Genomic DNA, 15,419 nt, shown 5'->3' with positions numbered 1-15,419 from the left:
CTTTCATTGGAGTGGAGATGAGACTATGCAAGAGTGGCACAGCGCATTGTAAAAATGTACATTTTACTTTACACATCAAATGACACATACTCAGAAACAGATTGGTCCACAGTTTAATTCTCTATCAGTCAGAGACAAATGAAACGAGTGAAAGAATGCATTTTCATAAATATCTATTTAAAGAAATCTGACATTTCATTCTTGGAGAATTAAGTACACACAACGATGCAGTCCAGACTCCTATGGAAGGATGCCAAAGCAGATGTACAAATGATGGGGTAGAACACACACAGAGGAAACAGGCTAATAAATGAAACAGACACTGGACCATTTACACATTAGTCTAGTTAGAAAAACAACGAGGCACACGACAACTTGGACAAGCACAGCAGAGTAAAACGGCTACTTGACAAGGTTTTGGTTCACCCAGAGTTTTGGTTCAACCATACTCTGGCTCTCCACCACAGTTCCTATAGATGATTAGTATATCAAGTGTGAGAAGACAGTTTTTGATGTCTGCAGGATACCATTGAACAGAAATGTTTTGCCATTTTTTGTAAACCTCTGACTTGTAAAACTCACAAGATAAGTACTGACACGGTCATTGAAAATGTATACAGAGCCCTAAGAGATACATAAGTTCACCATTGGGTTGGTGTGAACAGTTCCTGTGTGTACCACTAGGGGCAGTAACACAATGGCAAAGGACTCACTGAGCAAAAGCCAGGTGCACTTTGAGACTACTCTCTTCTGGCCTGGGAGACTGATCTGACAGACAGTAGTCTCTCCAAACCACTTTACAACATGTTCAGTATCAAGGCTATTCCAAAGCACTACATTTACTGCAATGGCTATTATGGGGCTTGTGGTTTTTTAGAGGTTACCTTTGACATTGATTTCTAAAATAAAATAATACACTGTTTGAGAAAAGTATAGACTTCATAACTGTTGTTTACTGGTACATTGCTCCACATCCATACTCGGATTACCTCTTGGGAGGCTGTTTTACCATAACTCCAGTCCAGCAACTGGTCAACAGTTGGGCTAGAGGTCCTCATCCTACTATTGTACTGACCGGCTAGGTTGTTCACAGACCGGCCAGTCAACCAGCTGGATTTACCAGGCAGAATATGGCAAAGATTTTGTGCATTGGTACATACTGATTGATTCAACTCGAGCAGCATACAAACACATCCATACCACATATGTACTTGATTCATACAGAATATTGTGATTTAAATCACGGGATCATGCTGAAAATAAAAAAAAAATATTTTCATCAGTGTTCCTCGAGTTTTGTTTTCACCCATTACGGACTCAGTGTCCACAATGAATAATACCCTGGATAATTGGGGCATTCTGGGCCAGCTCAATCCATAATCTTTTATAGAGCATCATACACAGTACCAGTCAAAAGTTTGGACACACCTACTCATTCAAGGGTTTTTCTTTGTTTTTACTATTTTATACATTGTAAATTAAAAGTGGAGACATCAAAACTATGAAATAACACATATGGAATCATGTAGTAACCAAAAAAGTGTTAAACAAAGCAAAATATATTTGAGATTCTTCAAAGTAGGCACCCTTTGCCTTGATGACAGCTTTGCACACTCTTGGCATTCTCTCAACCAGCTTCATGAGGTAGTCACCATTTCAATCAACAGGTGTGCCTTGTGAAAAGTTCATTTGTAGAATTTCTTTCCTTCTTAATGCATTTGAGCCAATCAGTTGTGTTGTGACAAGGTAGGGGTGGTATACAGAAGATAGCCCTATTTGGTAAAAGACCAAGTCCATATTATGGCAAGAACAGCTAAAATAAGCAAAGAGAAATGACAGTCCATCATTACTTTAAGACATGAAGGTCAGTCAATCCGGGAAATTTCAAGAACTTTGAAAGTTTCTTCAAGTGCAGTCGCAAAAACCATCAAGCACTATAATGAAACTTGCTCTCATGAGGACCGTCACAAGAAAGGAAGACCCAGAGTTACCTCTGCTGCAGAGGATATGTTCATTAGAGTTACCAGCCTCAGAAATTGCAGCCCAAATAAATGCTTCACAGAGTTCAAGTAACAGACACATCTCAAAATCAACTGTTCAGATAAGACTGCGTGAATCAGGCCTTCATGGTCGAATTCCTGCAAAGAAACCACTACTAAAGGACACCAATAAAAAGAGACTTGCTTGGGCCAAGAAACACGAGCAATGGACATTAGACCGGTGGAAATCTGTCCTTTGGTCTGATGAGTCCAAATTTGAGATATTTGGTTCCAACCGCCGTGTCTTTGTGAGACGAGTAGGTGAACGGATGATCTCCACATGTGTGGTTCCCACCGTGAAGCATGGGGGAGGAGGTGTGATGGTGTGGGAGTGCTTTGCTGGTGACACTGTCTGTGATTTATTTAGAATTCAAGGCACACTTAACAAGCATGGCTACCACAGCATTCTGCAGCGATACGCCATCCCATCTGGTTTGCACTTAGTGGGACTATTGTTTGTTTTTCAACAGGACAATGACCCAACACACCTCCAGGCTGTGTAAGGGCTATTTGACCAAGAAGGAGAGTGATGGAGTTTTGCATCAGATGACCTGGCCTCCACAATCACCCAACCTCAACCCAATTGAGATGGTTTGGGATGAGTTGGACCAAACATTGAAGGAAAAGCAGCCAACAAGAGCTCAGCATATGTGGGAACTCCTTCAAGACTGTTGGAAAAGCATTCCAGGTGAAGCCGATTGAGAGAATGCCAAGAGTGTGCAAAGCTGTCATTAAGTCAAAGGGTGGTTACTTTGAAGAATCTAAAATCTAAAATATATTTTGAGTTGTTTAACACTTTTTTGTTTACTACATGATTCCATATGTGTTATTTCATAGTTCTGATGTCATCACTATTATTCTACAATGTAGAAAATAGCTTCAAAAAATGTAAAAACCTTGAATGAGTAGGTGTGTCCAAACTTTTGACTGGTACTGTATACAGGAATAAATAGTGAGTAATCTCTAATGGTTCAGATAGATTGACAGGAGTACTGGTTTATACACATAAAAACACATCTCCATTTTCCCCCTCTCAGAGAATGTTCTAGTGGCTCTTTTGAAGTAGTGGTACTTTACCAAAGCAGTAAGGCGCATCAGAAGTACCACAGAGTTCATATGATACAAACGTTCCATTTCTTTCCTGTTAAAACACATTTGTGTCTGTTCTTCGTGTTCCAAGAAGAAGAGCTAGTGAGGCTGGTTGGTCAATAAATGTTCTATTTACAACCTGTGGAATTACTTGGTTATCTCCTTGTCCTCTGTCCCTTTTCCTTCCAGAGAGCTGTATGGTGTTTTTATCACAGTCACCATCTTGTCCAATTTCCAGGTGAGGCACGTTCACAGTCAACATAGGACAGGGGGCTATCACTGGACATGTGCATTCGTGGCTCCTCTACCCTCTAGGGTCCCGTTCACACGTGTGAGGGCAGGGCAGGTTTGTGGTAGGACCCTGGTGGCAGGGCCGCACTGGGGTGTCCTGTGAGGGCCGTACTGGCCTCGCTGTACATGGAGGGGGGTGCGGTGGGCTTGGAGGCCCAGCAGAGGCAGCAGCGAGCGGTGAACCTCCTCCACGACTCCAGGGTCTTTCCGGACCAGATCCACACACCGGACGTAATCCCCACCACCAGACACATGAAGTATTTCAACATGAAGACGGCGTAGTCGGGCCCCAGGCCCAGCCTCTGTCTCTCAGCCTGACAGGAGCAGGATAGAGCCCGGTCCCAACCAGGCCTGTAGTGCTGCTCGTACACCAGGCAGGCTACTACTATAGTAGCAGGAACCGTGTAAAGCACCGTGAACAATCCGATCCTGATCATCAGCTTCTCCAGTTTGTCTGTCTTGGTCCCTCCCTGTTTGATGATGCTGCGGATGCGGAACAGAGACACAAAGCCCGCTAGGAGGAACAGGGAGCCGGTGAAGAGGTAGACCACCAGGGGAGCTAACACAAATCCCCGCAGGCTCTCCAGACTCTGGTTCCCCACGTAGCAGATCCCCACCACTGGGTCTCCGTCCACAGAGCTCAGAGCGAGGACGACGATGGACTTGACGCTGGGGATCAGCCAGGCAGCCAGGTGGAAGTACTGGGAGTAACCAGCGATCGCCTCGTTGCCCCACTTCATGCCCGCGGCCAGGAACCAGGTGAGGGAGAGCACCACCCACCAGATGGAGCTGGCCATGCTGAAGAAGTAGATGAGCAGGAAGACCAGGGTACACAGGGGTGGGCCAGTGGTGTCATACAGGATGTGCTGCTGGTCTCCGCTCCCAGTGCACGCCACCCTCTCGTGACCCGCCACTAGTCTTATAATATAGCCCAGGGAGACAAAAAGGTAGCAGGCAGCCAGGAAGATGATGGGTCTCTCAGGGTACTGGAAGCGCTCCATGTCGATGAGGAAGGTGGCAACGGTGGTCAGGGTGGAGACGAAGCACAGGACGGACCACAGGCCGATCCAGAAGGTGGTGAAGGTGCGTTCGTCCTGGGAGAAGTAAGGGTGGTGGCAGGGCTGGGCACAGTTATCCACAGGGCCAGTGTGGACCCGGTTGTATAAGGGGTGGGCGTCTTTCTTGATAGGCACCAGAGGGTCCCGACAGCGGCAGTCCCGGTCACACTCCTGGGGGGCGGGGGGTTTGGGGGCGGGCTGCCTGCGGCGGGTGCCTTTGGGGGTGGGTTTGGGCAAGGGAGGGGAAAGGGTGGTGGTCTCGCTACTGTTCTGTTCCATACACAGAGTCTCGTCTCCCAGCTGAGGCAGCTGCTCACAGCTCATCCTCTCTGGCCACTCAAAACCATACTGGATCATGAGGGGTGAGCAGCCTCGCTTGGCCCGCTCACATACAGAGCGGCAGGGGGGCAGGGGCTTCTTGTAGTCCTGCAGACAGATAGGGGTGTACATGGAACACAGGAAGAAGAGCAGATCTGGGGAGCAGTGGATGCGGACCAAGGGCCAGAACTGATGGACCTCCAGCCCCACCTCCTCCTGGGTGTCGTGGTTGAACTGGTTGGGCATGTAGGTGAGGTTGTATCCGATGCCCTTACACATGGGCACCGTGATGGGCTCACACACTATATCCTTGGAGGCAGTTTGCGCGAGCCGGGGCAGCTGGGAGAGGAGCAGCGCGAGCAACCAACGGACGACACCGCATAGCGGGGTTTTTACTGTGGTCGCCATTGGAAAGTGGGATATTTCCAGAAAGAAATATAGGTAGAAAAATTGCACTGTGTGCTGTGGATTTGAGTATTTTCTCAGCTCAGTCCTTCTTTTAATTTATGACTGCATCTCGGAAATATGAAATCCCAGGAGAGAGTAATTGCTCCAGCAGCATGCCCAGAGTCCTCTGTTCTATAAATCACCGACAAGTTTCATTCCAGACCACAAGTTTCTGTTCCAACAGCACGAGCACCTTTCGAATGAACCATGGTGATTATAAATGCAGTTAAGGTCCGGGAAAAAATCTAAATAAACGTTCACTGTTGTTTAATCCAACGAATCAATTAAACATGTGTGAGGATTTCGAAAGATGGACTAAAGCACCAAGTCGAGTGTCTAAAGAGGTCGAATTGTAAATCATTCACCAAGCTTTACAATTACATGAGTTTAAAATGAATTTCCTCTTTACTTGCAGTTAAGTCACGCGCCAATAAATGTAACAACTGTAACCGCAGGCTTAATCCGGAAACGATTTCCTATTCCTAGTTTGTATCCCGCATGACAGGTGAAGTCACCCGTGCCTCGGTCACAGCGGCTCTATATTCAATAAAAAACAGTTGGAAGCAAAAATGTTTGAATACATTTTAGGAAAATAATGTGTTTAATTTGAAGTCCAGATTAAAATCCAATAAAAACAGAATCCACTCTTTATGCAGCCGCTCTCGGGGTCCTAATGTAGAGGTAGAAAACAGGTTTACACTCCTCTCTATCCAAAGTTTGGGAAACTCGTTACGCTTGCCTTTGTCCGATCACTTGGATAACCACAAAGACGTTTTATTCCAAACTAAAGCACTTGTTTTCCAAATTTGTATCCAATGATATTAGCAGGTATCACTGTGTTGCGCTACACATCTCACTGCGCTGGAGCCGAAATAACTCAGGAGACCCCTCTCGTCCCGCTACAGAACGCCCACCTCATTCAGAGCGCCAGTCCTCGAGCACTCGGTTTCATTGCCCAGGACTGTTTGGATAGTTTTACCACGCCTACTCGCACTTCAACGCCGCGCCCCTTGTACCTTTTGTGCCAATCAGGACCTGAGTTGTGGGCGACAATATTGACCAAATCAGTTCAATTATGGACTAAGATGTAGCCCACCGGATGTGGAGGGACAGGTGGCATTTGGAGACGTAACGCACCTGCACTTCAAGGGAAAGTATGATGGTGAAAAAAATAAAGTATGATAACACACACCAAATATGCCATACTCTAGATGTATACTGTGGGCTGAATACAACCTTTTGAGTAGTATGTGGGGAAATGTAGCCTACATACCCTCAGTATGTGAACTTGTGATCCAGATGATGGCAGCCAGACCCTACTGTAGTGTAGTCTTAATACAGGATTTCACACAATACATGGATGCAGCCAGCAGGTTGTATATGTATATGCACCGTGGGTCAAACAAATAGCTAAAGAGTCAATGTAGGGACAAATGAAGGGTGGGGATTGTCTTGGAGAGGGTGTGTGTGTGTATTCATGGGTCCCTGTATAGTGTGTGTTTACCCTAAGGGCCTATTCCAGCAAAGGAATGAAGTGGCATGAAACTCGTCTGCTTAGCTATTAAAATGCAGCCTGAATGATCAACACACACCTGCAGAAAAAGGAACTACACCCCCTTGACATCACTTCCTATAGGTCCCTAGGGTCAGTCTCAGCTTTGCACATGGTCAGGAAAAACGAATTCATATAATAATAACATAATATATGCCATTTAGCAGACGCTTTTATCCTAAACGACTTACAGTCATGCGTGCGTACATTCTTACATACGGGTGGTCCCGGGAATCAAAGCAAGCGCCAAAGCTGGGGAACAATAATAAGTTAAGGGGAGGGGAGAGGAGAGGAAGGGGAAGAGTGGACCCTAAGGTCCCCAGTTCGAGTACTATACAATTAGTATCTTGCAATTAGTATCTTAAATATTCAGTTATCTGTTGCAGTTTCTTGTGGACTGCATATTACCTGATATAATTATAAATTCATCACATTCCACTGGGCACAGATGTCAATTCAATTTGGTTCCCACGTCATTTCAATGAAACTACGTTGAACCAACGTAGTAGTTCAACGTAGTAGTTCAACGTAGTAGTTCAACGTAGTTTCATTGGATTGACGTGGGAACCAAATAGATTCTACCCAGGTGTGCCCAGTGGGAAGGAAGCTAGTGGTTTGTGACACACGAGAACAACCGTGGGTTAATGCTCAGTCTGATTTACTGGATGACCCTAATTTTAGAAAGATAAAAAGGGCTGGAGTATAGCAGGGTCTATAAGGAAACTTCCAGCAGGGTCTATATGGAAACTAGTGACGCGTTGTCACTCAAGTTTTTTTGCATGGGAGGACTTGGCTGGCAGCAGACTGGGCTGTGGGTGAAGCAGGCCAGGTATTGGTGGCAGCAGACTTGACACTGGAGGAAGCAGGTTGGACTGTAGTGGGAGCAGTTTGGGTGGGCCTGGCAGCAGAGAAGTCAGCAGTGGTGGTGTTAGTGAAGCCATCCAAAAGACTAGCCTCTGGGGTCCATTGAATAGTCCTGAATATCAGTCTCTTCTGAGTCAGGTCCATGTCATGTATGACCTTCCCAGTCTGTCTGAGCAGGTTGTCCACACACCAATCAGCTCTCCTGAGAATGACAAAGACAACTGAATGCAAAACAAGCCAAAAATAGATTAATATGATTACTCACAATATCTTAATAAAATCAAAACACTGACACAGTTTTAAAAACAATATTAGTTAAGAAATGACAGCGTGTTATGTACTGAGGTTCCTCTTAGAGGCTCTATCAGAGGAGAGCACTTAGAGGCTCTATCAGAGGAGAGCACTTAGAGGCTCTATCAGAGGAGAGCACTTAGAGGCTCTATCAGAGGAGAGCACTTAGAGGCTCTATCAGAGGAGAGCACTTAGAGGCTCTATCAGAGGAGAGCACTTAGAGGCTCTATCAGAGGAGAGCACTTAGAGGCTCTATCAGAGGAGAGCACTTAGAGGCTCTATCAGAGGAGAGCACTTAGAGGCTCTATCAGAGGAGAGCACTCAGAAGCTCTAGAAGAGCTGGCGGTGCCCATTAGAAACAGCAGAGTGGCTGTCTTCACAGAGGATGTAGCAGAGGGGGTCTGGGAGAAAGGCGAGGTGGTCTTCACAGAGGCTGTAGCAGGGCTGGAGAAGGGCCGAGAGGAAGGGGAAATGGTAGAAGATTATTATATAACCTAATATGAAAATGATTTGAGGGTGAACAGTATTAACCAAACAAGCTCTTGACAGGTTAAGCTATATAATATTTTCCCAAACAGGCTTCCTAGGCACATCATGCTGAAATGCTAAAGGGAAATATGTGTATGAATACCGACAATATGGTCATGCGATATTTCAAACATGACACACAATACTTTTTCTCCATCATGTTTGATTGATGTAAGTTCTAGGTATTAGTTCTAAAATGACAACAGTGTATGATGTAGCAGGTACAATTCCACTCACAGACAGGGGTGCAGGGATTGGGGTACTCAGACGCTGTGTAGTGGTGGGGGCACTCAGAGAGGCTGTAGAGAACTTGGCCGGGCTACGGACATCTATGTAGTTACATTAAGATTATTTAAGGTTATACTGTTATAAAAACAGATCAATACAAGCCAAGCTTTTGACAGGTTAGTCTGTATTTGATTTACATGAGCAGGATTTCTTAACTGACTTGCCTAGTTAAATAAAGGTTAAAGAAATAAAAAATTAAAAGGCTTCCTTGCCAAGTTAAGGTTTGGTCTTACTGCAGAAACGAGAGCCTCCAAAAACTTTGCTTATTGAACTGCAAAAGAGAAAGAAAAACCTAATGGTAAAAAAAGAAATGTAACATTTACCATTGACAACAAGTTCAATTCCAGTCCTCAATGGAGGAGTCTGAACAGCAGACACAGACACAGGCACTGGCGAAGCTGTAGATAGAGACCTGCTTCAAATATAGGGGGGAAAATACAGAGACAACACTAGAGTATGGTATCTAATTTCAGTAAATCAGAAAAGAGAATGCATGTTCGTTTAGCCTGTAAGCTTTATTCATTTGATCTCCTGGGGGTGAAATCCACAGACACATCTCTGAAGCCCCCCGAGCAGAGTTGTCCATGGACCTGCATTGGACAATTCTCTATCTGTAACAATACATAAGCAAGCCTGTTATGAAGTCACCTGCTGGTGACTTCACCATCTCCCAGAACTCACAAGCAGCTCACCCCACTACCCATCCCCCACACCCAAAACATCAGTCAAGAGTCAAGGGGTGATGAACTCTACCTCTCTCTGGAACTTTTGTTAACCTGTTGTGATTGGTTGACAAGATCACAGCTTGGGACTTTGACACTGTGTATACTCTTTGTTACAATATGCAATGACAATTTGATGGCCAAATATTATAATAAAGTTGCTGTTCATTAGTAGTAAAGGGCTATATTTAATGACAGCTTTTTCTAGTAATACAGTATGTTTTCTAGACGAACAAAAAGTACAAAAGCACACGGTGTCGCCCCACCTCCCGCCTGCAGTGTGCCGGAGTCCTCCTTAGGACTAGCTGGCTAAGCTAGCACACAGTGCCCTTCTTTTAGACATCTGAAACCAACAGGATGGATGTATAACACTACCACAAGAACAATTAGCAATACACAGCAAAGCTAATGTAAACTATGCTAATATAGTCAGCCTACAAGAATTCATGGTGTTAGCAAATAGTCAATTTAGGCTATGAAATAGGGTGCAGGCCAGGCAGCAGGCTGTTAGCCAGCCTGCCAGCTTAATGGAGTCTGCCACTAGCACACTCAGTGTAGTCAGCTCAGCTATCTCCATTGAGACCGTGCCTGTGCCACGACCTAGGTTGGGCAAAACTAAACATGGCGGTGTTCGCCTTAGCAATCTCACTAGAATAAAGACCTCCTCCATTCCTGCCATTATTGAAAGAGATCGTGATACCTCACATCTCAAAATAGGGCTACTTAATGTTAGATCCCTCACTTCAAAGGCAGTTATAGTCAATGAACTAATCACTGATCATAATCTTGATGTGATTGGCCTGACTGAAACATGGCTTAAGCCTGATGAATTTACTGTGTTAAATGAGGCCTCACCTCCTGGTTACACTAGTGACCATATCCCCCGTGCATCCCGCAAAGGCGGAGGTGTTGCTAACATTTACAATAGCAAATTTCAATTTACAAAATAAACCCCAACGTTTTCGTCTTTTGAGCTTCTAGTCATGAAATCTATTTAGCCTACTCAATCACTTTTTATAGCTACTGTTTACAGGCCTCGTGGGCCATATACAGCATTCCTCACTGAGTTCCCTGAATTCCTATCGGACCTTGTAGTCATAGCAGATAATATTCTAATTTTTGGTGATTTTAATATTCACATGGAAAAGTCCACAGACCCACTCCAAAAGGCTTTCGGAGCCATCATCGACTCAGTGGGTTTTGTCCAACATGTCTCTGGACCTACTCACTGTCACAGTCATACTCTGGACCTAGTTTTGTCCCATGGAATAAATGTTGTGGATCTTAATGTTTTTCCTCATAATGCTGGACTATCGGACCACCATTTTATTACGTTTGTAATCGCAACAAATAATCTGCTCAGACCCCAACCAAGGATCATCAAAGTCGTGCTATAAATTCTCAGACAACCCAAAGATTCCTTGATGCCCTTCCAGACCCCCTTCGCCTACCCAAGGACGTCAGAGGACAAAAATCAGTTAACCGCCTAACTGAGGAACTCAATTTAACCTTGCGCAATACCCTAGATGCAGTTGCACCCCTAAAAACTAAAGACATTTGTCATAAGAAACTAGCTCCCTGGTATACAGAAAATACCCGAGCTCTGAAGCAAGCTTCCAGAAAATTGGAACGGAAATGGCGCCACACCAAACTGGAAGTCTTCCGACTAGGTTGGAAAGACAGTACCGTGCAGTATCGAAGAGCCCTCACTGCTGCTCGATCATCCTATTTTTCCAACTTAATTGAGGAAAATAAGAACAATCCCAAATTTATTTTTGATACTGTCGCAAAGCTAACTAAAAAGCAGCATTCCCCAAGAGAGGATGGCTTTCACTTCAGCAGTGATAAATTCATGAACTTCTTTGAGGAAAAGATCATGATCATTAGAAAGCAAATTACGGACTCCTCTTTAAATCTGCATATTCCTCCAAAACTCAGTTGTCCTGAGTCTGCACAACTCTGCCAGGACCTAGGATCAAGAGAGACACTTAAGTGTTTTAGTACTATATCTCTTGACATAATGATGAAAATAATCATGGCCTCTAAACCTTCAAGCTGCATACTGGACCTTATTCCAACTAAACTACTGAAAGAGCTGCTTCCTGTGCTTGGCCCTCCTATGTTGAACATAATAAACGGCTCTCTATCCACCGGATGTGTACCAAACTCACTAAAAGTGGCAGTAATAAAGCCTCTCTTGAAAAAGCCAGACCTTGACCCAGAAAATATAAAAAACTATCGGCCTATATCGAATCTTCCATCCCTCTCAACATTTTTAGAAAAAGCTGTTGCGAAGCAACTCACTGCCTTCCTGAAGACAAACAATGTATACGAAATGCTTCAGTCTGGTTTTAGACACCATCATAGCACTGAGACTGCACTTGTGAAGGTGGTAAATTACCTTTTAATGGCGTCAGACCGAGGCTCTGCATCTGTCCTCGTGCTACTAGACCTTAGTGCTGCCTTTGATACCATCGATCACCACATTCTTTTGGAGAGATTGGAAACCCAAATTGGTCTACACGGACAAGTTCTGGCCTGGTTTAGATCTTATCTGTCGGAAAGATATCAGTTTGTCTCTGTGAAGGGTTTGTCCTCTGACAAATCAACTGTAAATTTCGGTGTTCCTCAAGGTTCCGTTTTAGGACCACTATTGTTTTCACTATATATTTTACCTCTTGGGGATGTCATTCGAAAACATAATGTTAACTTTCACAGCTTTGCGGATGACACACAGCTGTACATTTCAATGAAACATGGTGAAGCCCCAAAATTGCCCTCGCTAGAAGCCTGTGTTTCAGAAATAAGGAAGTGGATGGCTGCAAACGTTCTACTTTTAAACTCGGACAAAACAGAGATGCTTGTTCTAGGTCCCAAGAAACAAAGAGATCTTCTGTTGAATCTGACAATTAATCTTGATGGTTGTACAGTCGTCTCAAATAAAACTGTGAATGACCTCGGCGTTACTCTGGACCCTGATCTCTCTTTTGACGAACATATCAAGACTGTTTCAATGACAGCTTTTTTCCATCTACGTAACATTGCAAAAATCAGAAACTTTCTATCCAAAAATTATGCAGAAAAATTTATCCATGCTTTTGTTACTTCTAGGTTAGACTACTGCAAGGCTCTACTTTCCGGCTACCTGGATAAAGCACTAAATAAACTTCAGTTAGTGCTAAATACGGCTGCTAGAATCCTGACTAGAACCAAAAAAATAGATCATATTACTCCAGTACTAGCCTCCCTACACTGGCTTCCTGTTAAGGCAAGGGCTGATTTCAAGGTTTTACTGCTAACCTACAAAGCATTACATGGGCTTGCTCCTACTTATCTTACCGTTTTGGTCCTGCCGTACATACCTACACGTACGCTACGGTCACAAGACGCAGGCCTCCTAATTGTCCCTAGAATTTCTAAGCAAACAGCTGGAGGCAGGGCTTTCTCCTATAGAGCTCCATTTTTATGGAATGGTCTGCCTACCCATGTGAGAGACGCAGACTCGGTCTCAACCTTTAAGTCTTTACTGAAGACTCATCTCTTCAGTAGGTCCTATGATTGAGTGTAGTCTGGTCCAGGAGTGTGAAGGTGAACGGAAAGGCACTGGAGCAACGAACCGCCCTTGCTGTCTCTGCCTGGCCGGTTCCCCTCCACTGGGATTCTCTGCCTCTAACCCTATTACAGGGGCTGAGTCACTGACTTACTGGTGCTCTTCCATGCCGTCCCTAGGAGGGGTGCGTCACTTGAGTGGGTTGAGTCACTGACGTGATCTTCCTGTCCTAGTTGGCGCCCCCCCCTTGGGTTGTGCCGTGGCGGAGATCTTTGTGGGCTATACTCGGCCTTGTCTCAGGATGGTAAGTTGGTGGTTGAAGATATCCCTCTGGTGGTGTGGGGACTGTGCTTTGGCAAAGTGGGTGGGGTTATATCCTGCCTGTTTGGCCCTGTCCGGGGGTATCATTGGATGGGGCTACAGTGTCTCCTGACCCCTCCTGTCTCAGCCTCCAGTATTTATGCTGCAGTAGTTTATGTGTTGGGGGGCTAGGGTCAGTCTGTTATATCTGGAGTACTTCTCCTGTCTCATCTGGTGTCCTGTGTGAATATGAGTGAGAGTATGCTCTCTCTAATTCTCTCTTTCTTTCTCTCTCTCTCTCGGAGGACCTGAGCCCTAGGACCATGCCTCAGGACTACCTGGCATGATGACTCCTTGCTGTCCCCAGTCCACCTGGCCGTGCTGCTGCTCCAGTTTCAACTCTTCTGCCTGCGGCTATGGAACCCTGACCTGTTCACCGGACGTACTACCTGTCCCAGACCTGCTGTTTTCAACTCTCTAGAGACAGCAGGAGCGGTAGAGATACTCTTAATGATCGGCTATGAAAAGCCAACTGACATTTACTCCTGAGGTGCTGACTTGTTGCACCCTCGACAACCACTGTGATTATTATTATTTGACCATGCTGGTCATTTATGAACATTTGAACATCTTGGCCATGTTCTGTTATGATCTCCACCCGGCACAGCCAGAAGAGGAATGGCCACCCCTCATAGCCTGGTTCCTCTCTAGGTTTCTTCCTAGGTTTTGGCCTTTGTTTTTCCTAGCCACCGTGCTTCTACACCTGCATTGCTTGCTGTTTGGGGTTTTAGGCTGGGTTTCTGTACAGCACTTTGAGATATCAGCTGATGTAAGAAGGGCTATATAAATACATTTGATTTGATATATCAGCTAGGCTCCTGAGTGGTGCAGCGGTCTAAGGCACTACATCTCAGTGCTAGAGGCGTCATTACAGACCCTGGTACGATTCCAGGCTGTATCACAACCGGCCGTGATTGGCCCAGTGTCATCCTGGGTAGACCATCATTGTGAATAAGAATTTGTTCTTAACTGACTTGCCTGGTTAAATAAAATATCATGGACTGACTGATTTTAATTCCTAAATTCCTAAACATATGTTAGCTATGGCTAGAACAAAGTTCATCCCCTGGATATCAAAGCATTATCTAACTTAGCTGGCATAATAATACAGCTAGCTGGCATAATAATATAGCTACCTAGCAAAAAAATGTCAAAATGTAATGCGTGACCATACCTTAAGCTGTTTACATAGATTGCAAACATTAGCTAGATAGCTAATAAACTTAGCTAGCAGAATAACATTTACTACAATGGGCAATAACTTAACGTTAGCAGATTGTATTATATTTTAGATCTCACCAACTTTGAGAGTTTTCTTACCTATGAAAACTAATGCTAGAGTTACTGTAACTTTACTGTACCGTTACCAGCGGTTGCTATTTAACTTCTACTGTTGGAAAACAAGTTTGCTCTGGTTAATATCACCATTGCAGTATGGAGTTTAATCTTACCTTGTGGTATGAAAAGCTGATCATTTAGGAGAAAGTTAGAGACGGTTGGCTACAGTAGCTAGCTAGCTACAGTTCTGTCTGGTTGAGTCAACCAATAGCATCACACCCCTCCATCTTTCAAAAGATGGAACGACGCTATAGGCTGAGTCCTTCTTCCAAAGAATGAGAAGCTATACATGATTGGCTTTTGAATCATGGACATGGAGATGGTGATTGGACATGGTTGACAGCCTAGCATTAGTAAAATAGCGCCAAAGTCAAAGCCATGCTCTGCGAACTGAGCTACAGAGGACCACAAGGACCCACCTTGAGGCCCTGCATTATTGGACCAGTCCAATTCTTAACATCCTGAATTATCAGTCAGTGCAGGCCGAGGTATGTAGGTAGGTAGGGAAGTAGGGAGGTAGGGGTGGCAAGTAGCCTAGTGGTTAGAGCGTTGGGCCAGTAACCGAAAGGTTACTAGATTGAATCCCCGAGCTGACAAGGTAAAAATCTGTCGTTCTGCCCCTGAACAAGGCAGTTAACCCCACTGTTCCTAGGCTGTCATTGTAAATAAGAATTTGTTCTTAAC

General features: G+C 44.7%; 1 protein-coding gene across 1 annotated transcript; it reads right to left on the bottom strand.

The window, feature by feature from the left end:
• Positions 1–97: 97 nt before the first annotated feature.
• On the bottom strand, positions 98–8,146 carry LOC139546730 (frizzled-5-like). The gene has a single exon (XM_071355451.1). The coding sequence runs from the start codon at positions 5,201–5,203 to the stop codon at positions 3,452–3,454; it is 1,752 nt and encodes a 583-aa protein (XP_071211552.1). The 5' UTR covers positions 5,204–8,146; the 3' UTR covers positions 98–3,451.
• Positions 8,147–15,419: the final 7,273 nt, after the last annotated feature.

Source organism: Salvelinus alpinus, chromosome 20, assembly GCF_045679555.1.
Source record: "Salvelinus alpinus chromosome 20, SLU_Salpinus.1, whole genome shotgun sequence".
In the NCBI taxonomy this organism is placed as follows: Eukaryota; Metazoa; Chordata; class Actinopteri; order Salmoniformes; family Salmonidae; genus Salvelinus; species Salvelinus alpinus.
Note: the sequence above shows the minus strand (reverse complement) of the source record. Positions and strands in the feature narration are given on the sequence as shown.

Excerpts from the sequence above, each read along its gene's own strand:
- LOC139546730 (XM_071355451.1), bottom strand. The coding sequence starts at position 5,203 with ATGGCGACCACAGTAAAAACCCCGCTATGCGGTGTCGTCCGTTGGTTG.